General features: G+C 42.5%; 1 protein-coding gene and 1 pseudogene across 2 annotated transcripts in view; one reads left to right on the forward strand and one right to left on the reverse strand.

The window, feature by feature from the left end:
• The window catches only part of CFAP61 (cilia and flagella associated protein 61), a gene marked incomplete at both ends in the record, with an annotated part of 251,678 nt that overhangs the window by 15,295 nt on the left and 214,696 nt on the right, over positions 1 to 21,687 (forward strand). The window contains one exon of the mRNA XM_082857551.1: positions 9,635 to 9,767. Coding sequence (XP_082713677.1) covers positions 9,635 to 9,767 — 133 coding nt within the window. The remainder of the gene's footprint in view (positions 1 to 9,634; positions 9,768 to 21,687) is intronic.
• Positions 4,501 to 5,503, reverse strand: LOC309972896 (3-hydroxyisobutyrate dehydrogenase, mitochondrial-like; annotated as a pseudogene). Its single transcript has one exon. The product of its transcript is annotated as a 3-hydroxyisobutyrate dehydrogenase, mitochondrial-like (transcript).

The following is a 21,687-nucleotide window of genomic DNA, read 5'->3' on the forward strand; positions in this document are numbered from 1 at the left end:
AGTGCTCTACCTCTGGCCACTTAGCAGTTTTTTAAATTATGTTTTGAGAAATTTCTGATAATTAATTTCTTAGGATCTTGTAAGTAGTCTCACAATTGCTATAATTTTGTCTTCATTTCATTTAGAAATCTCTCATTTTTTTTCCTGCCATTTGCTAATTAATTTGAGACATGGGCTCATTTAATAAAATGAATTATATTTTCAAATCAGAAAACATTTTAAAGAAAAAATTACTCATTGTTTCAGTCTTCTATGTGAGTATGTAACCATACACGCAAATGCAAGTATATGTGTGTATTCACTCTCTCTCTCTATCTATCTATATATATATATGCACATATATGTCTACAGTCATGATAATATGTTCTGTTAATTGTATTTTCCACATCCACCTTCCAGATCAATTTTGTTCTTTCTCATGGCTGTGTGGTATTTCATCGTGTGGTTCTACTATAATTCATTTAAGTATTCCTTATTCATGGAAATTTGTCCTCTTTTTTTTTCCTATAACAAGAAATGCTGTGGTAAACAGCCTTGTACATATATTTTTAAGCATTCATGCTATTTTTCTCTGTAGTATAGATACCTACGAGTGGAATTTCTGGGTAAGGTTGCATTGAACACTAACATTTAAAAATAGATACTACCAAATTATTCAACCAAAATAATCATGTCAATTTGTATCCTAACCAATAGAGTCTCATTTTCTTGCACCTTCATTTATGCTGGATGTTTCAGTTATTAAAACTGTCTCCAGGGCTTCCCTGGTGGCGCAGTGGTTGAGAGTCCGCCTGCGGATGCAGGGGACCCGGGTTCGTGCCCTGGTCCGGGAAAGATCCCACATGCTGCAGAGCGGCTAGGCCCGTGAGCCACGGCCGCCGAGCCTGCACATCCGTAGCCTGTGCTCTGCAACGGGAGAGGCCATAACAGTGAGAGGCCCGCGTACCGCAAAAAAACAAACAAAAAAAACTGTCTCCAATACAATATTAATTTGTTGTTTTAATTTGCATTTATCCAAATACTTGTGGGTTTCAGTGCGATTTTACAGGTTCCTTTTTAAGTGTAGAAAATAGTTGCATTTAAAATAATTTCCAGTTTAGAAATTATCCAGATGGATGATTAAACATGTGCATGCAAAGCAGACAGTTCTTTGGGGGAGGGTAGAGGGGAATGGTTACAGTTGAGGTAGGCACATTTCCAGGTCTTTTTTGTTTTTTTTTTCACTTACTAGGTCACCAGTTTATTATAAAAGGATATAACTTAGGAACTGTCAGATGGAAGAAGTGCGCAGGGCAAGGTGTGGGGAAGGGGCTCAGAACCTCCGTGCCCCCTCCAGGCTCACCACTCTCCCCAAACTTCCACGTGTTCACCAACCTGGAAGCTCCGAATTTTCTTAAAGTGTAGGCAGTATACAAACTTTGGGTCACGGGAATTGTCATTTTCTTGAGGCATTTTAAAGCTTATATACTTTCGACATAGATATTCAGCAAGACATGATTGTAATAGAAAATTATATATAAATCTAATACTGAAACTGACATATGCAGAGGCAGCCTATCTCAAAATCCCCTATTTCTGGCGTAGGGGCATGAGTGGAATAGGTGAGGGAGATTAAGAGGTAAAAACTTCCAGTTACAAAATAAATGGGTCACAGGGGAAAAAATCACCTATTTCTTTCACTTTTTGAAAAGTAAGTGGCATCTTTGCTAACTTACTCACTGATCCCCACTTGTCATTTCAAGGATGTAGGGCACTGGAGAAGTCAGGTGGAGAGTGTGCCTCGCCCAGTGCTGGCTCCTGGAAGCACGTGGTAACTGGTGGTTATGAGCTGGTCTCCCAGTTCCCTCCTTCCCACCCCCTCTCCTTCCTTTCTTCCTTCTACCCTTGAAAACTTGAGTGTTATGAGTGCTAACCTTCATGTGGACAGGCTGTCCTGGCCTGAACTAAACCTCACAATTCCTTTCCCTGAGGTCATGCTTATTCAGCCTCTGAGGGTGAAATGTCCTGCTGGTCCAGAAAATCTGCAAGAAGCAATTCACGAGAGGAACATAGTGCTGGTGGCAAAGAGATGACAGAGGGTACTTTGTAATGAGGAAGGGATGTTTAGAAAAAGAGAACTTTTTAGTATATAGCCGTGAAATACAGAGATAACTGACATTATGAGAGTTGATGCTTTTGCTTGCAGAAGGGGAAGTGTAACACATTTTAAGAGGCCCTCTGTCCACAGCGTTCATATTAGACTTTTGATACTTACAGGTGTAGGACTTCAGGTATCTGGAAAATGTACTTATGTGGATGATCTCCCTCCTTAAGGATACAGGAAAAAAGGACACTTCAGAGTCAGATGGGCGTGGCCATGCGTCCGCTTAGGCTGCCTCATTTCTCTTGTTTCCCCCGCATTTATTTCTCAACATCTGTTTCATCAGTTGTTACTTGCACTGATAATTAATGGTGAAGAACACAGTTCTTAAGACACTAAACCAGTGAAGAGTTTGGGGATGTAATTATCCTTCTGCCATTTACCTAGCAACGCATTCAGAGCCAGCGAATTAACACTGTAATCCCCAGTCCCATTTCTTTGATTTACCCATGTGGAAAATTGTGCTGTAATGTGCCCCTCTACTTAGACACAAATTACTGAAGTTCCTGTTCTGTATTTTGCATAATATATGAAGTAAAGCATCGCTGCTTCTAGACACATCTTTATAATCTGTAATGGGCTTGATTAATCATTGGTGGTGGATTTGAGATGTTCTCAGATTTAGAAGCTATTGGAATGGCCTTTCTGGGGGGAAACCTACCTTTTTCAAGTCCTCACAGGGATAGGAGAGGACTCACTAAGGAAAGGATTGTGTGCTGTCAGTCAGTGTTGTAAAGTAATTTAAAGTTTCCTTTATATAGTACTGCTTTTTTGCTAATAATAAAAATTAAGTTAGGTCAACATTTAGGACGTTAGGTCAATTTAGGACTTTAAAATGTAAGATGTGGTGTTTTTTAAATGCTAACTTCTCACCTTTTAAAGCAGTTATTTTTATTAAGCGTTTGATAGTCTCACAATTATTAGGAATCCACTTAAGCTTGACTTCTGAGCAATTTCATGTAAATGAACATTCTGATGCTTAAGGGATAAATATCCTAAAGCATTCAAAAGAAGTTGTAGGGCAGTTAGGAATTTCACCACTAGTCTTCTTGAGTCCTGATAAGTAACCCAGCAAATAGAATTTGGTTCACAATCCAACTGGAACTATGGTGTGCCAACACAGACTTTTGGATCAGATCCCAGTGGTGTAAGTGCAGGGGCCTCTAATTGGCCCTGAATGTGCTTTGAAGCACTTCATTCCGAAGTCCTCCATAACTTGTAAAATCATGAGATTTTCCAATGAGTAGAAGCTAAATGGCTCCAAGACCCATGTTAAAGTTTTGAATGGAATATACGGTTTAGAAATGATGGATTTGATTCTCCTAAAGAAGACCACTAGAGGTCACAAGAGATCTTGGAAAGAAAAAGGTGCTTTGTTTCACACAGCTGAATAAGAAGAAAAATCTAGTTGCTTAGCTGGGCCCACTGTAGGTTCTCCAACCCCAAGTTGAAACTGTTCGTGGTAAGGGTTGGTTTATGCCAAATACATTGCACTTTTTAGCGCTACCACTAAACTGGATTCTCTGAATTTTTCTTTATTCATTGATTTTTTTATCAACATAGAAATTTATTTGAATTCAAAATAATATGGTTATATTTAGGATAATATAATAATTATGTAAAGCACATATCATCGTTGGCTCTGAAACAGTTCTAAAGATGTTATTCTTTTGAAGTCAAAAGTTATGTAGTAAGAATGTACTGTACAAATGTACAAAAATATAAAAAATAAGTTTACTGAGTATTGGGAGTTGTTACAAGAGGGGCACACCAGGGTAATGTAACAGAGTCCAGATTACATAGCATGCAGCAAGGAGTTCTCGCCTTATCAGCTCCTGGAAAGTGAACCGGTAACCTCACAATGCACAAATACCACCACTGGGTTAACAGGACAAACTTTCTGAGGGACACAAGGAGTAATTCACTATACTTCCCCTTTCTCTAACTCCTTTCCTCACACCGATTTCTTTTCTTTCCTCCAGGATAGGTTTTATCCTGTGGGAAAAAAACTTGCTTTTATTTGTAAAGTGGAGTAAGTAATATCCTGATTGGAGTAGGCAGCGCTTTAGCTGACAGTGCTCAGGAATCAAACTTTTGGAAAAGGTCAATCAGCTAGCTAGCAAAGACCATCAGTGGCTTGCAGAAAAAACCACAAATTCAGATAATATGTCCTTGCTAAATAGATAAAAAGAATAAGCAGTTAAATAAATATGGGTGAAAAATCCCAGGGTTTACTGTGACCTAGACAATCAAAAGCAGACAGGTGACCTTTGATTAAGCCCATTTACTTGTGGAGTGAGCTATAAGGGGCTTCAAGATAGAGTGTGGTTTCCAACAGCGTCCACAGCCAAAGGGCAAACTCAGAACGTCTCCTCCTCTCGTAGAAACTGGAACACGGATGGGAAGTCTTTTTTGGAGTAGCCCTTCACGCATATCATCCTGTAGATCTGATGGGCCTGAGTGCCCAGAAGGATTGAGCTGTTCGTGCTGGTAGCAGAGTCTTGTGTTAATCCCAGATCCTTAGCCATGAGTGTTGTTCCGAATCCACCCTGATAGTTATCAGCCGAGGGAACTCCATCTGTCACCCCAGGTACAGGATTATAAGTGTCACTTGACCAACATCGTCCTGAGCTCATATTTAGGATTTTAGCCAGGAGTTTTGGGTCAAGCCCCAACCTGATTCCCAGATTCATAGCTTCAGCAGTTCCGGTCATACTAAGCTAACAGCAAGTTGTTGCAGATCTTTGCAGCCTGCCCACTCCCAGCAGCTCCACAACACGCTGCATGGGAGCCCACGCATCTCAGCAGCTGTTGGGCAGCAGCAGCAAATTCGTCTGCGACTCCTCCCACCATAAACGTGAGGTTCGCAGACCGAGCAGCTCCCACACCACCAGAAACGGGCATCCGTGAAAACTGCTCCCATTTTCTCAACTTCTTTGGCCAGTTCTTTCAAAACCATAGGATCAATAGTGCTGGAATCTATTAACAGTGAGCCTTGCTTCACTTTCTTTAGAATTCCATTTGCTCCAGAATAAGCTTCTATCGCATTGATGCTGGTGGGCAATAAGCTTCTATCGCATTGATGCTGGTGGGCAACACTGTGATAATTCTGTCAGCTTTTTCAGCTACATCTGCTGGGGAAGACACTACCTGTTCACGTGCATCTAGAAACTCTTTGCATGCATCAGGGAACACATCATAAATAATGAGTGGATAGACATGTTTCATGAGATTTTTTGCCATTGGATTCCCCATGTTCCCTACTCCAGTGAATCCAACTTGAGTCTTAGAAACCACTGACCTAGAACACACTGCTGCAAGGCTGGCCACTGCTGGTTGCTGCCGGCGGCTCCACGGAGCCATAACGAGGCTGCCATGCTGCCCCCACCCCGCCTCCCCGTGGTGACTTCTGCGGCTCCCAGCTCACCCACTGACTGCTAGGGTGCGCAGTGCAGCGGGTGGGGTCGGCTGCAGCTATTCATTGATTTCTTAAAGAACATGCACACATATATACACACTCTCTCAGGCTTAAATAAATACAATATTTATGGCATTTAAATATCAGAATCACTTTTCCAATGGTACATTTTTAAGTCTAGCTAATGAAATTCGGATCCTCTCTGGTTGTGGAAGTTGCCATCAGACAGGAGAGAGGAGGCCATGCCAGTATTCTGAACGCAATGATGGGCTGCGGCCGTCCTTACGGCCCCTAAGCAGGAACTTACCATCTGTGAGTTCGCAGTGGTTTCTTTGCTGGCAAGGAAACAACGCACACCTCCCGCATCCAGGGAAGCCACCTATAGGTTCTCCTCTAGGCTTGTGATGCTACAGAAGAGTGGTCCGGATGCTGAGAGGTCCACCTGCCACCACGGGACAGTGCCAGCCGGCCGGGCAAGTGCCCTGGGGTCTGGCATTGTGCTGCTCCTTGAAAGCCCCGTTCACTGATGTAGTGAAGTGGTGAGTGAGTTTGTTCTCCCTTCTCCCCACCTCTGAGGAAGCCAGCGACAGCCACCAGGGCCCTGTCATCCTTCACCTTGCCTTCTCCTGGGTTTACAGGACACCCAAGCCCCAAGTGAGGTGTCCTGAGAGGCTGTTGATTTTCTTCAGCTTTGGATCCCGCCCCATTTTCACTAGCATGGTTTTCAGAGTTTAGTGGACATTTAAGGGCCTGGATGATCAAACCCGTTTCTATGGGATAGACCTTTTGTTTCCTCCAAACAAGTTAAAATAAAATAGTCTATAATCAATTCCATTAACACGCATGTGGTCGCCTTCTCCAAGCACGTGCTGGCTGGAAGCTCCAAAGGAAGGCTGATCCTTATTCAGCGGTGTCAGCCTCATTGTACTTTGTGTTGGTCAACCCTGACCTTCATAATCATCACCACCTAAACTCTGGGGGTCACGGAAGTGCTGGGCACGTGGCCCTGCAGTGCCCAGCGGCTCCACAGGAAGCTGTGGCTCTCCTATCCGAGCGGCAGGCAGTGCTCAAATTCAAACATTTTACTGAATGAATTGTTTTCAGTAGCCAGGATGTCTGTTTCCATGGGGCTGGACTTTGTCATATGCCATTTGAGACTCTGCGAGGCTGATGTCGTACTTTATCATTAGCACCGGGGCTGATGCAAGATCATAAATCATCGATCACCCCAAGGAATGCGTTTCTTAGAACAAGTTCCTCTTTATCCGTTTTGGGGAAGGGCTGAAGGGAGAGACTCTTCAGAGCTCCACGATGTGGATGTTTTCTTCTTATTTCCAGAAGAGTAAGTGTTGAGGTGTGATTATGGATCACTTTGTCCACGGGCTGCCGAGGGCTCATGATTAGGCTTCGGCCCCGGGTCTCTCTGAACCTTTATTCCTGATTTTTATACCACAAAGTAGTATTTTTGTGTCCATCATATAGATAAAAGCCCATGGTACACAGTGATAGCTGTCTTGATCCACTTAAGAAGATTAGGATATTGAATTACTTTCACATAATTTAAAATAATTATCTCTGTTAATAAATACTGATGTGGACTTTACTTTTTGGCAGGATATTTGAAAGTAGATTTGTTGGCTGTTCTCTCCTAGAATCTTCTTGTTTTGTTTTTTCTTAACCAATATCGTCCAGGACTCTTTTTACAGAGAAAAGCCATCTCCATTAGCAGCACCTTTTTGAGGGTGGTTTTGCGGGGAAATGAGGGGTTTCTGGAATGCACTGGGGCCTTCTCGGCCCTTCCAGCTGAGGTCCGGGGCTCTCAGGTGGAGGCAGCTGATGGGGGTTTCGGAGCATATCAGATGGTGGGGGGACTGTGAAGTTTCCCACAGCAGATGCTGCCAGGGGCTGACTGCCTGCCCGAGAGTGACCTTGAGGGCGTCCCCACACTGTACCCTCCCGCTCTCCTCGTACCTGCCCTTGTGCAGGTGAGACACCAAGGCTCAGCAGCGAGGGGACCGGGCCAATTTCTCAACCAGGAGAGGCAGAGGCTGATTAGAGGGCTGGGAGTTGCCAGCGTGGAGTGGGGGTCACTCCCCAGAGGCGCCCCCTTGGGCCACACGTCCGCACCTGCAAACAGGCCGAGCGACAGCACCCCAGCGCTGTCAGTGCGTGCGGTAGGGCCCCATCCATGTTGGCTGTCACTGTTGCCCCTGGGCTGTGGGCTCCAGGGTGTGCAGATGTCAAAGGTCGACAAAGCTGGATGCTGGTAAGGACAGATTTTAATCCGTAATAACTGTTGCGATAGGGGGAAACATCCAGGGTGGACTGAACTCTGATTTGTACAGAGGTGACTGGGCCTTTTTTTCTTTTTAATTTTAATTTATGTATTTTTGGCTGCATTGGGTCTTCATTGCTTCATGCCGGCTTTCTCTAGTTGCGTCGAGTGGGGGCTACTCTTTGTTGCAGCGTGTGGGCTTCAGTAGTTGTGGTGCACGGTCTTCAGTAGTTGTGGCATGCGGGCTCAGCAGTTGTGGCTCACGGGCTTAGTTGCTCCACGGTGACTGGGCCTTTTGAAGAGAAAAGGAGGGAAAATAAAACATAAATAAAACATAAATAAATAAATAAAATTAAATAAAATAAAGAGAAAATGAGGGAGCTGGGTGGGGAGTGAGCAGGGTCTCAGTAGAGTCAGGGAAGTGACAAATTACAAAAAATGGGAAGGCAGGGTAGGTCCCTGTGAGACCCATCTGAGTCACTCACTAGCCCTGGTGGAAATTAGGCTCCTGCCCTCCCAAAGAGGCTGGGAGATGGGGCCTTATCCTCAGGTGTCACTGGAACAAACAGGAACTATACTTCTGGCAGCCCTGAGCTTTCTCAGGCAGGCACTTTAAGGGGGTCTCAGGTCCTTCTAGGGATGTGGCCTTGAGCTGTTAGGAACTATTAGTGTTTGTTCATGTCTTTTCAGGCCTAGTGGAAAAGAGGCTCAGGGTGTACTAGGCTAGGGTCTGGTCACAGAGTCTTTGTCACTCATTAGATGGAGCTGCTATTAACATCAAAGAGAACATATTGGAAGATAAAGTGGGATAATGAAGATGTCAGAGTAATGAAATAAGGGGGAGGGAGGATAAAGGTAGTAGCTAAATCAGTTACACTAGAAAAATATAATATGAACATGGAACATTTTAAAAGAAAAGGACCAGGAGAATGTATAAGAACATCCCAGACAGGTAAAATAGAGTAGACTTAATCACAAATCTGCTAAAAAGAAGAAAGGAATGTGGAATATGGCAGCAAAATGGAGACCAAGGACCAGCATCCTCATGCTGCTGTAAACCTGGTTCTTGGGTCTTCCTCTCCCCACGCACACTGGTGGTCGAGGTCACGGTAGAGGTCCTGAGAAGGAGGCTTGAGGTAGACGTGCCCAAGATGGTGAGCAGAGCTTCGTTACCTTCAAGCCAGCATCTCCCCCTCCATGGAAGTAGAGAGACATTTTAGGAGTAAAGGGTACCATGGGCCTGTTGGGAGGAATGCATAAACAAGCTTAAATATTCTTTACCTTAGTAATTCCCAGAGTCTTTATAACTGTGACGATCCATGAGGGACACTATAGCAGAAAAGTGTTTTTAGACAGTGGATTTCTTCTAAGGGGAGGAAGGGCTGCTGGGAGCAATATCATAGAAGCAGTGCTCCTTGGAGCACTTTTGGGAGGTGCTGTGCCCACCTTGCTGTCCACTGGCTCGTGAGCGATGCTGCCCTGCAGTCCACGCCCAGCAGGGCCGAGCGTGTCCCCTCTGCCTGGGACATCCCACCTCCAATTCTCGACACAGCTTCCTCCCCGTCTCCACTCAGGTCTCACTCAAGTGTCACTCCCTGACCCCATCACTCTCCATCCCAAAGCAACTTACCACTCTTTGAAATGTTCCCGGTGATTTGTGTGTTACATTTTTGTTGTCTGTTCCCCCCATTAGAATGTAAGTTCATTTCGTGGGCGTGTTGCTCTATCCCTGGCATTTAGAACAGGGTGGCAGGAGCAAGCAGAGGAACCAGCACTGAATTTAAGCCTTTCCGGTAAACAGGGTGGAAGATCACGACGACCTCGTGCCAATATTCCTGCACCATGACACCATCCTGAAGGAGACTTATGGCGAATACTTCCTGGCTGAACTCATAGAGGCCCAAGATGAAGAGAATCATGCCATCGTATGTGAGGTGCGTGATAAACCACCTGGGGGCCCACTGAGGGAGAGGGATGACAGAAGTGAGCAGCCCTGGTCCCGGTTTGCTGACCATCCCGGGAGCTGCCTCCCTTCCTCCTTCTAGGTGGTGTGCCCGGCCCTCCTCCCAGCTGTGCCATCACCCACCTCCCCAGGGTTCCCACTTTAGGTTTTCAGGTCTTACGAGATCCTTCCAGATGCCCAGTCTTAACAGGCTCCAGCTCGAACTAGATGCAGCTGATTCCAAGTTCCTGAAAAACAACTCGGGCAAACATCTTATCGTTTGGGCTATGTGCCCCTTGGAGGATATGCCAGTCTTTGGTAGCAACAGTTAAAGCGAGCTTGATCATGATGGTGGGCTCCAGGTGTGATGGATTTAACTGATGATTACCCTTGGTTTCAGTAGGTGAATTCTATCTCAGAAAAAATTTCTGTTGCCAGGATGCACTGAGACCAATGAAAGAATCTTTTGGGGTAGAGCACATCAGTATATTTAAAAAGCTCCCCACATAATTCCAGTGTGCAGCCGAGGTGGTAAAACATTTATCTACATGATGGAAAACACATCAGGTGAAGAACAGGATTAATTTAAATATACGTGGGCGTTAGTTTCTTAAGGTGAGGACTGGCCCTGAAAATTAGATTCTGATATACTAGTCCATGATAGCTGTTTCTTCTACATTTCAGCTACATTTTTATTCTTTCATATTTAGGTTTCTGCATTGTCTTTTAAGGACTTGCTTTCAAATATTGTCATTTGACCTTTAGCTCCACGCTGGTGACAGAAGGAAGGGTCAGGAAATACTTGGGCCCAGCTGCACCATTTTGAAAAACCATGTCTTACTCCATGAAACAAAAACTGCTGATAATTAAAATGATTCATACAGACCCAAATAAGGGCTTTTAATGACGCAACTGTACCTATTCAGTTTTGTCAGGTCTTTGTTTTTTGGAGAAGGCCTTTATTTATTTATTTTTCCAGCTTTATTGAGATATAATTGACATATAACATTTTATAAGATTAAGGTGGACAATGCGTTAGTTTGACACACTTATATATTGCAAAATGATCACCGCCATAGCATTAGCTAACATCTCCATCATGTCACATAATTACCACTTTCTTTTGTGGTGAAAACATTTAAAGTCTACTATCTTAACAACTTCCAGGTATATCAGAGAGTATTATTAGCTATAATCAACACACTGTACATTAGATCCCCAGAACGTATTCATCTTATAACTGGAAATTTGTATCCTTTGATCAACACCTCCCCTTTGCCCTGCACCTAACCCCTCATAGCCACCATTCAACTCTCTGTTTCTTTGAGTTCAACCCTTTTAGATTCTACATAAAAGCAGTATCATACAGTATTTGTTTTTCTCTGTCTGACCTATTTCACTTAATGTAATATCCTCAGGGTCCATCCTTGTTGTCACAAATGGCAGGATTTCCTTCTTTCTCATGGCTGAATAATATCCATTACATATATGCGCACATATATATGTATACATACATATGTACATACATACATACATACCACATCTTCTTTATCCGTTCATCTGTTGATGGCCACTTAGGTTGTTTCCATGTCTTGCCTATTGTGTATAATACTGCAGTAAACATGGGAGTGCAGAGATCTTTTCAATACCCTGTTTTCATTTCCTTTGGATATATACCCAGAAGTGGAATTGCTGAATCATATGGTGGTTCTATTTTCAATTTTTTGAGGAACCTCCATGTTGTTTTCCATAGTGTCTGCACTAATTTACATCCCCACCAACAGTGCACAAGAGTTCCCTGCATCCTTGCTAACACTTGTTATCTCTTGTCTTTGGTGGGTTTTTTTTTTGTTTGTTTTTGGCCGCACTGTGCACCACGTGGGATCTTAGTTCCCCAACCAGGGATAGAACCTGCACCCCCTGCATTGGGAGCTCAGAGTCTTAACCACTGAACCACCAGGGAGGCCCCATTTCTTGTCTTTTGATGGTGGCCATTCTAATAGGTGTGAGGTGATAATCTTATTGTGATTTTGATTTGCATGTCCCTGATGATTAGTGATATTGAGCATCTTTTCATGTACCTGTTGGCCATTTGGATGTCTTCTTAGAAAAATGTCTATTTAGTTCCTCTGCCCATTTTAAAATTGGGTTGTGTGGTTTTTTGCTATTGAGTTGTATGGGTTCTTTGTATATTTTGGATATTAACCTCTTATCAGATATATGATTTGCAAATATTTTCTCCCATTCTGTAGGTTGCCTTTTCATTTTGTTGTGTCTTTTGCTGTGTAGAAGTTTTTCTGTTTGATATAGTCTCACTAATTTTTGCTTTTGTTGCTTGTGCTTTCGGTGTTATATCAAAAAAATTGTTGCCAAGACTAATGTCAAGAAGCTTTCCCCTATGTTTTCTTGTAGGACTTTTATAGTTTCAGGTCTTATGTTTAAGTATTTAATCCATTTCCAGTTCATTTTTGTCAGTGGCATAAGATAAGGGTACAATTTCATTCTTCACCGTATGATTATCTCGTTTTCCCAGCACCATTTATTGAAGAGACTACCCTTTCTCCATTGAGTCTTCTCGGCTCCCTTGTCAAATTTTAGTTGACTGTAAATGTGGGAGTTTATTTCTGGACTCTGTATTCTGTTACATTGGTCTATGTGTCTGTTATTCCAGTAGTGTACTTTTTTTTAAATTTATTTTTAATTTATTTATTTTTGGCTGCGTTGGGTCTTCATTGCTGTGTGCGGGCTTCCTCTAGTTGCGGTGAGCAGGGGCTACTCTTCATTGCGGTGTGCAGGCTTCTCATTGTGGTGGCTTCTCTTGTTGCGGAGCATGGGTTCTAGGCACGTGGACTTCAGCAATTGTGGCACGTGGGCTCAGAAGTTGTGGCTCGTGGGCTCTAGAGCGCAGGCTCAGTAGTTGTGGCTCACGGGCTTAGTTGCTCCGCGGCATGTGGGATCTTCCCAGACCAGGGATTGAACCCGTGTCCCCTGCATTGGCAGGTGGATTCTCAACCACTGAGTCACCAGGGAAGCCCCCATGTACTGTTTTGATTACCATAGCTTTGTAATATTGCTTGAAATCAGAAGTGTGATGCCTCTGGCTTTGTTTTTCTTTCTCAGTGTTGCTTTGGCTTTTGGGGGCCTTTTGTTGTTCCATACAAATTTTATGATTTTTTTTTCTGGTTCCATGAAAATGCCTTTGGAATTTTGATAGGGATTAATTGAATCTGTGGATGGCTTTGAGCAGTATGGACATTTTGACAGCATATAATTCTTCTGGTCCATGAACACAGGGTATTTTTCTATTTCTGTCTTCTTCATTTTCTTTCATCAGAGTCTTGTAGTTTTCAGCGTACAGATCTTTCACCTCCTTAGTTAAATTTATTCCTAGGTATTTTATTGTTTTTGATGCTATTGTGAATGGGACTGTTTTCGGTATTTCTTTTTCAGAGATTGTATTTCTAGTGTATAGAAGTGCAACTGATTTCTGTGTGTTGATTTTGCGTCCTACAACCTTACTGAATTTGTTGATTAGTTTTAACAGTGTTTAGGTAGAGTCTCTAGGATTTCTGTATGATATGTAGATCATATCATCTACAAACAAAGACAGTTTTGCATGTTCCTTTCCGATTTGGATGCAGTTTATTTCTTTTCCTTGCCTGATTTCTCTGGCTAGGATTCTAGTACTTTGGTGAAGAGGAATGGCGAGAGTGAACACCCTCATCTTGTTCCTGATTGGAGGAAAAGCTTTCAATCTTGAACCATTGAGTATGATGATAGCTGTGGGCTTGTTATTATTGGCCTTTGTTATGTTGAAGTATGTTTCTTCTATACCCAATTTGTTGAGCATTTTAGTCATGAAAGGATGTTATATTTTGTCAAATGCTTTTTCTACATCTATTGAGATGATCGTATGATTTTAATCTTTCACTCTATTAATGTGGTGTATCACATTTATTGATTTGCATGTATCGAACCTCCTTGCATCCCAGGGATAAGTACTGCTTGATCATGGTGTATGATCCTTTCAGTGTGCTGTTGAATTCAGTTTGCTAATATCAATATTTTGTTGAGAATTTTTGCATCTGTATTTATTAGGGATATTTATCTGTAGTTTTCTTTTCTTGTAATGTTCTTATTTGGCTTTGATATCAGGGTAATGCTTACCTTATAAAATGAGATAGGAATGATCCCTCCTCCTTAATTTTCTGGAGGAGTTCAAGAAGGATTGGCATTAATTCTTCCTTAAATGTTCGCTAGAATTCACCAGTGAAACCCTCTGATCCTGGGCTTTTCTTTATTGGGAAGTTTTTGATTACTGATTCAATCTTCTTACTTGTTATTTGTCTGTCGATATTTTCTATTTCTTCATAATTCGGTCTAGGTAGCTTGTCTATTTCTAGGAATTTATCTGTTTCTTCTAGGTTATCCAATTTTTGGGTATATAATTTTTCTTAGTAATCTTTTGCCCTTTGTATTTATGGCATCAGTTGTAATGTCTACTCTTTCCTTTCTGATTTTATTTCAGTCTTCTCTCTTTTTCTTAGTCTAGCTAACAGGTTGTCAATTTTGTTTACCTTTTAAAAAAACAGCTCTTAGTTTTTCTATTATTTTTCTGGTCTCTATTTCATTTATTTCTGCTCTGATCTTTGTTATTTTCTTCCTTCTGCTAACTTTGGGCTTAATTTGTTCTTCTTTTTCTAGATCTTTGAGGCATACAGTTAGGTTGTTTATTGAGATCTTTCTTTTTTCTCAATGTAGGCATTTACCACTATAAACTTACCTCTTAGAACTGCTTTTGCAGCATCCCCAAATTGGTTTATTGTATTTCCATTTTTGCTTGTTTCAAGATATTTTTTGATTCCCTTTTGTTTCTTTTTTGACCTCTTGGTCTTTCAGGAGTGTATTTTAAAATTTCCACATACTGTGAATTTTCCAGCTTTCCTCCTGTTAGTGATTTCTAGTTTAATACCACTGTAGTTGGGAAAAATACTTGGTATGATTTAAATCTTCTTAAATTTGCTAAGACTCATTTTGTGATCTATCATATGCTGTATCATGGAAAATGTTCCATGTGTTCTTGAGAAGCATTTGTACTCTGCTGCTCTTGAATGGGATGTTCTGTACACGTCTGTTAGGTTGATTTTATCTAAAGTATGAACCAAGTCTAACGTATTCTTGTTCATTTTCCCTCTGGATGGTCTATCCATTGTTGCAAGTAAGGTGTTGAAGTCCCCTGCTATTATTGTACTGTTGTCTATTTCTCCCTTTATATCTGTTAGTATTTGCTTAATATATTTAGGCGCTCCAATGTTGACTGTATATATATTTATGATTGTTATATCTTCTTGATGAATTGACTCCTTTATCATTATATAATAACCTTCTTTGTCTCTTGTTAGTGTTTTTGGCTTAGTCGGTTTTGTCTGGTATAAGCATAGCTACCCCTGTTCTCTTTCTGTTTCCACTTGCATGGAATATTTTTTCCATCTCTTCACTTCGAACCTATATGTGTCGTTAAAGCGGAATTGAGTCTCTTGTAGGCAGTGTATTGTTGGGTCTTGCTTTTTATCCATCTAGCCACTCTGTATATTTTGATTGGAGAATAAAATTCATTTACATTTAGAGTAATTATAGGTAAGGACTTACTAATGCCACCTTATTGTGTTCTGGCTGTTTTGTAGTACCCTTGTTCCTTTATTCCTTTCTTGCTGCCTTCCTTTATGAATTGATGATTTTCTGTAACGAGATGCTTTGATTCCTTTTTCTTTATCTTTTGTGAATCTACTGTAGATGTTTGCTGTGTGGTTACCATTGAGGCTTACATAAAACGTCTTACGGATATAACAGTCTATTTTACACTAAAGACTTAATTTCAATTGCACACAAAAATTTTACCCTTTTACTTCCCCTGTTATGTTTTTAATGTCACAATTTATCTCTTTTTATATTACATATTCATTACTAAATTATTGTAGCTATAGTTATTAAAATATTAAAATTCTTGTCCTTTAATACCTACATTAGAGTTACATGGTTAATGCTTCACCATATTAAAGTTTTAGGATATCCTGAACTTGACTGTATGCTTACCTTTACTATTGTGTTGTATATTTTTCTATATTTTCATGTTATTAATTAGCATCCTTTCATTTCATCTTGAAGAACTCCTTTAAGCATTTCTCGGAGGGCAGGTCTAGTCGTGATGAATTTCCTCAGCTTTTGTCTGTCTCGGAAAGTCTTTCTCCTTAATTTCTGAGGGACAGCTTTGCTGAGTAAAGTATTCTTGGTTAGCAGTTTTTTTCTCTCAGCGCTTTGAATATATCATCCTGCTAACTCCTGGCCTGTAAGGTTTCTGCTGAGAAATCTGCTGACGGTGTTATGGGGGGTTACCTTGTAAGTCCCAAGATGTTTTTCTCCCACTGCTTTTAAGATTCTCCTCTTGTCTTTGATTTTTGAGTTTTATTATAATGTGTCTTTGAGAGGATCTCTTTTTTTAACATCTTTATTGGAGTATAATTGCTTTACAATGGTGTGTTAGTTTCTGCTTTATAACAAAGTGAATCAGTTATACATATACATATGTCCCCATATCTCCTCCCTCTTGCGTCTCCCTCCCTCCCACCCTCCCTATCCCACCCCTCTATGTGGTCACAAAGCACTGAGCTGAGAGAGGATCTCATTAAGTTGATTTTATGTGGTGACCAATGAGCTTCATGAACTTGGATATCTATATCTCTCCCCAGATTTGGGATGTTCTTGGCCATTATCTCTTTAAATAAACTCTCTGCCCCCTTCTCCCTCTCTTCTCAGTTTGGAACTCTGGTGATTCACAAATTGGTCCTTTGGATGGTATCCTATAAATCATAGGATACCATCCTATGACCCTTTTCATTCTTTTTACTAAGTTCTCCTCTGACTTGATACGTTTAAAGTTCCCGTATTCAGTCTCATTGATTCTTTCTTCTGATTGATCAAGTCTGCTGTTGATGCTCTCTGTTGCATTTTCACGTCATTTGTTGATTCTTCAGCTCCAGAATTTCTGGTTGGTTCTTTTTATGGTTTCGCTCTCTTTGTTCAACTTCTCATTTTGTTTGTGTGCTGTTTTCCTGATTTTGTTGAATTGTCTTTGTTTTCTTGTAGCTCACTGAGTCTCCTTAACACAGCTATTTTGAATTCTTTATCTGGTAAATTGGAGATTTACCATTTACTCTTGTCTTTGGGTTCAGTTACCAGAAGATTACTGTGACCCTTTGGTGGTGTCATACTTCCTTGATTTTTCATGGTCATTGAGTTTTGCATTGCTGTCTTCACATTTGAATCTCAGTCACCTCCTCTGGTCTTTGGAGGAGAAATAACTTCTCTCAGCTCTGCTGGAGACTCTGAGGCTTCCTCAGACCTTCTATGGGTATGCCTGCTCCATGCTTCTTGCTCTCTCCTGTGGCAGAATTCTTAAGCTTCTGTGTCTTCTCTGGACCCTGCAAAGCACCAGGTCGAGTGCTTCTGCATTCCCAAAGGTGGCACTACAGCTCAAATTTGTGGTCTCTTCCTGGCCCACAGATTGGGCTGACTTTCTCCATATGCTCCTTAGCCATCTGCCAAAGTCTGCTCATGGCACCATTAGGAGTACACACAGGGAGCTGCCACAAGGTGGGCTGGTGTGTGCGTAAGGCACGTGGAGCACTGGGGGTGCTCGTGGGCAGGCTGGCAGGATCCATGGGTGGAATATTCCCAGTAGCTCGTGGGTGGGCTTCTTGATAGAATCCATGATGCCTGGTAATGTCCTCTGGGGGTCCTACCTGCTGCTGTCCCAGTCGTGAGCTCCCAATATAGTACTCTGGATCTGGCAAGAGAGAAATGAGCCCCTCTGGCAGCATCCTGCATAGCTAGGGAAGCCAGGTGCTCACTTACACAGTCTCCCTCTTAACCTGTCACGGGATAAATTAGGGGGATAATTCTTGGCCCTAAGCTGTGCTGCCTTGGAGGACGGGTGTTGTGGGGAAAGGCAGACTGTTTGTCTTACCCACTCCAGGGCATCCAAACTGGTATTTTTTTGCTCCAGTGGAGCTGAAACTTCTCCTCGGGAAACCTGAACTTCATCAAAGGCTCTCTCATCCATGAGTGATCGTCTAAGTCACTGTGCTCAGGGGTTCCTGGACTGAGGCTGAGAGAGGCTAGAGCCAGTTCAGCGGCCTCTGCAGGGTCCACAGCTGTGACCGAGGTCTGTCTGCCTATTTCCTGATGCAAAGGTGGGCAAGGCTCCTCCCAGGCCCCTTGGTGGATGGCGCTGGATCCCACGGCTCCTTCAGAGGCACTTTTGTTCATGGATGGATGCCGAATATTTGCTGTTGAGCAGGGGACAAAAATAAGGGATGTCTTTTACCACCATGATGCTGACCTCACTCTGGAGAAGGCTTTTAATTCTTTAGTTTCAAGGTGCGAGTTTGAACCCAAATCTCTTGAGTTAGTTCTTGTGAAGAGCAGCTGCAGTGACCTCTTCCCTCAGTTCCTTCCCTCTCTTGTCATGTGTTACAAACTTTCAGCGTGTGTAAATATCAGAGGAAAGTTGTAGGCTGAAAATTGCAGTCCCAACCCCGCAGGGATCCTTTGGTGTCTCCAAAGACACAAACAGAGTCCAGCCTGATCTCTGAGAGGCCGTGCTGCCTCAGACATCAGAGATTGCATGTCCCACGGAGATGTGACCACGGGCCTCAACCTTAAATGGAAGGGCAGGAATAGGACCTGTCAACAGTGAGCAAACCAGCCTAGGATCTGGGAGTGAAACTCTGGTCTTCACCAAGCCCTTAAGACACCCGCAGGTGTCTTAAGCCTTTTTGGGTTCAAGATCAGTGCAGTCACCACCCTACCACCTACCTGCCAGGACCCTCCTCCCAACGACCTGGGCTTCCTCAGACCTGCCTTTTGGCAGCAGTGTGCTGGAGCTCGCTCACCTTGGCTCACGAGAGCCAGTTGCTAAATCTTTAGGAACTGGCAAGCTGCTTGTTAAACACGGCCATTGTCAAAAATTAAGTTATATCAACTAACAGTGTAGTAAATTATACTAAAAACAAAATTAATAAATCCTCAAAATTCATTACTTTTTAATTGTTTTACTCTTATTTGTCCTCTTGGGATCATTTATATCTGTGGTCTCTGCAGAGTGGAAATACTGTAACTACAGCTACTGTGCATCTTCTCCCAATTCTCTACTCAGTGACATCACACCAAGAGCTTACAATGGGCTGCAACGGGAATATTTACACCACAGAAATTGGCAAGTGTTACAATTAAGCTTTTCCCTACAATGCCAATTAGGCATTAACCAGCACACTATACTTTTAGGTGACCAGAGATAACGGGACATAGTACACCAAGCCTGTCCCTTCCCAAACCCGTCCATGGCAGTCACAGGCCATGGATGTGGATGCCCTGAGAGCCATGTCTGCACCGTTGGGGGTCCCTCAACTAAAGGTTTTTAACTGCGAGCACTTTCTTTGACTTAATCGCAACTTTGGTGGAGTTCTGAGTCATCACTTTGCTGCAAGTTGCTTTTCATAACTTTATCCTGGCTGACCTTGACATCTGGTGTTTACTCCAAACTGCGATTTCAGGGCAGGGCGGTTGGAGGCCAAGGGCAGCTCCTAGAGACAGATGGGCAGAGCGTCTGCCTTGGCAGCATCTGTGGCATGGGCAGTAGCGGTCCGAGGAGGCACTGGGGCAGAGCCTGCCAGCGCAGCCATGCCTTTGACATCAGGCAGGAAGGATCAGAGCTGGAAGTGGTCACGATGAGGGCACCCAGAAGGGGCGGGTGACGTAGGGCTTTTTAGATGGAAGCATGAACGATGCAGTGCATACGGGCCTATGAATGGTCCTGCTTGTGAAGGTGTGGCCACTGCACACGTGGTTTATAGCGACCTGAGCCTTATGCATCATCATAGGGATCCTCAGGGAAAACCAAGGACGACAACAAACTCCCAGTTTGCTCTCCAATGTGAGATAATTACAGGCACCTTTGTGGTAGAAAGTATTGGTTACCTGGAAGACAGACAGCAGCCAGCAATCAGTGCCTTTTCACTGTACAAGAAAAAAAAGTCCATCAAATCAATTTATTTTTCCAGAAAACACACACACACACACACACACACACACACACACACACAAAGATGCATTTGAATACTCCTACAAATTCATATTTAAGAACAGTGTTTCTCAAATCGGAACAGTCATCCCAAAGAAACCCGAAGGAAAAAGCAGACACTCCACAATACGTCCTCGCTCTGTTGAGTCGATCGTTCTTAACTTTTGTGAATTGTCACAGTCCCGAGATGAAAGATGGGAATATAACAGGTTGCAGAATTGGAGAACGTGAAATCTTTGTTCCTAATGGTGAAACGTGTTTTTCTCATTTTCATCAGAATGTGTGATCCATGCCATTTGAATCAAATTCCAAACATGACGAGCCATTAGTATAATAGCTCATTACTAACAGCGGTCTTATAAATAATGCATTCTTATCATGCACATGCAGCTCGCCATGAAGCCAGCAAAAGGTATTTCAGGCCATGGAAGTTGCATCGCGCCAGCGTGGCTCTAGATGAGAAGGACATCTCCATGTGAACCAAAGATGGATGCCAATTTTCCCTGCCGAGAGGGAGGCTGGCCGGCTCTCTCTGCACATATGGTAGAGGGATTGGTTAATCAGCGTCTGCTGAGTCTTGGGCCTAAAATTACAGAGAAGCCAGACAACTGTGGCTACACAGCCTTTGTTCACACGCGCAAACAAGACAAACGATCACTTGTTATTTGGGAAAAAAATTAAAACGTGTATTTTGGACTTTTATTAAAGTGTCGATGGCTTTATAAAACAGCTGTGTAAATCCAGCCTTTTACAGCTAGTATTTTGGGGAGCGTGTAAAGAAAAGAATATGCATGGAAAAAAATCAATTTTTTAAAAATTCTTTTTGTATTCCAGTATTTGGGAGAAAGTACAGGGAATCTTTACTTTTCAAACACGTCTTTGAGAACAAGTGGTTTTAAACCAGAAGAGAACATTTGAGAACAAACAGTTAAATACCTCATTTTTTTCTCTGTTGTTTAAAGGAGTGTTGTAGCTTCTTTCTCTACTTTAGGAAGTTCAAGTATTAACCATTTTCTCTGACTGGGCATTTATGGAATGATGCTGCCTTCTTAGGAACAGGGAATGCTGGTGATTGTTGAGTTTGTTTTTTTTTTTAAATTTATTATTTTTTTTTGGCTGTGTTGGGTCTTCGTTGCTGCACGTGGGCTTTCTCTAGTCGCAATGAGCGGGGGCTACTCTTTGTTGTGGTGCACGGGCTTCTCATTGCGGTGGCTTCTCTTGTTGTAGAGCACAGGCTCTAGGTGCGCAGGCTTCAGTAGTTGTGGAGCACAGGCTCAGTAGTTGTTGCTCGTGGGCTCTAGAGCGCAGGCTCAGTAGTTGTGGCACATGGGCTTAGTTGCTTTGAGGCATGTGGGATCTTCCCAGACCAGGGATTGAACCCATATCTCCTGCATCGGCAGGCGAATTTTTAACCACTGCACCACTAGGGAAGTCCTGTTGCGTTCTGCTTCTTGGATGGAATGGCTGTCTCGAGAAATAAAGTGTGAATTCTGGTGGGATCGCACCTGCCCAGTAAATGCTGGTTTCTTATAAGAGCTGTCAGAGTCAAATCAGTCACCAGAATTTGCTTAAAACCCACATAATGATCAAAGGAATTATTTATGTGAAATTTATTTATTTTCCTTTTTTTCCAGTTTTATTAAGATATAATTGACACATAACATTGTATAAGTTTAAGGTGTCCAACCTAACATTTTGATTTATGTACATATCGCAAAATAATTACCACCAAATAAGATTAGTTAGTGTAAGAACTCTGCATTCTCTCTCGCCT

This window comes from Leucopleurus acutus (genome assembly GCF_964270905.1).
Source record: "Leucopleurus acutus genome assembly, chromosome: 16".
NCBI lineage: Eukaryota > Metazoa > Chordata > Mammalia > Artiodactyla > Delphinidae > Leucopleurus > Leucopleurus acutus.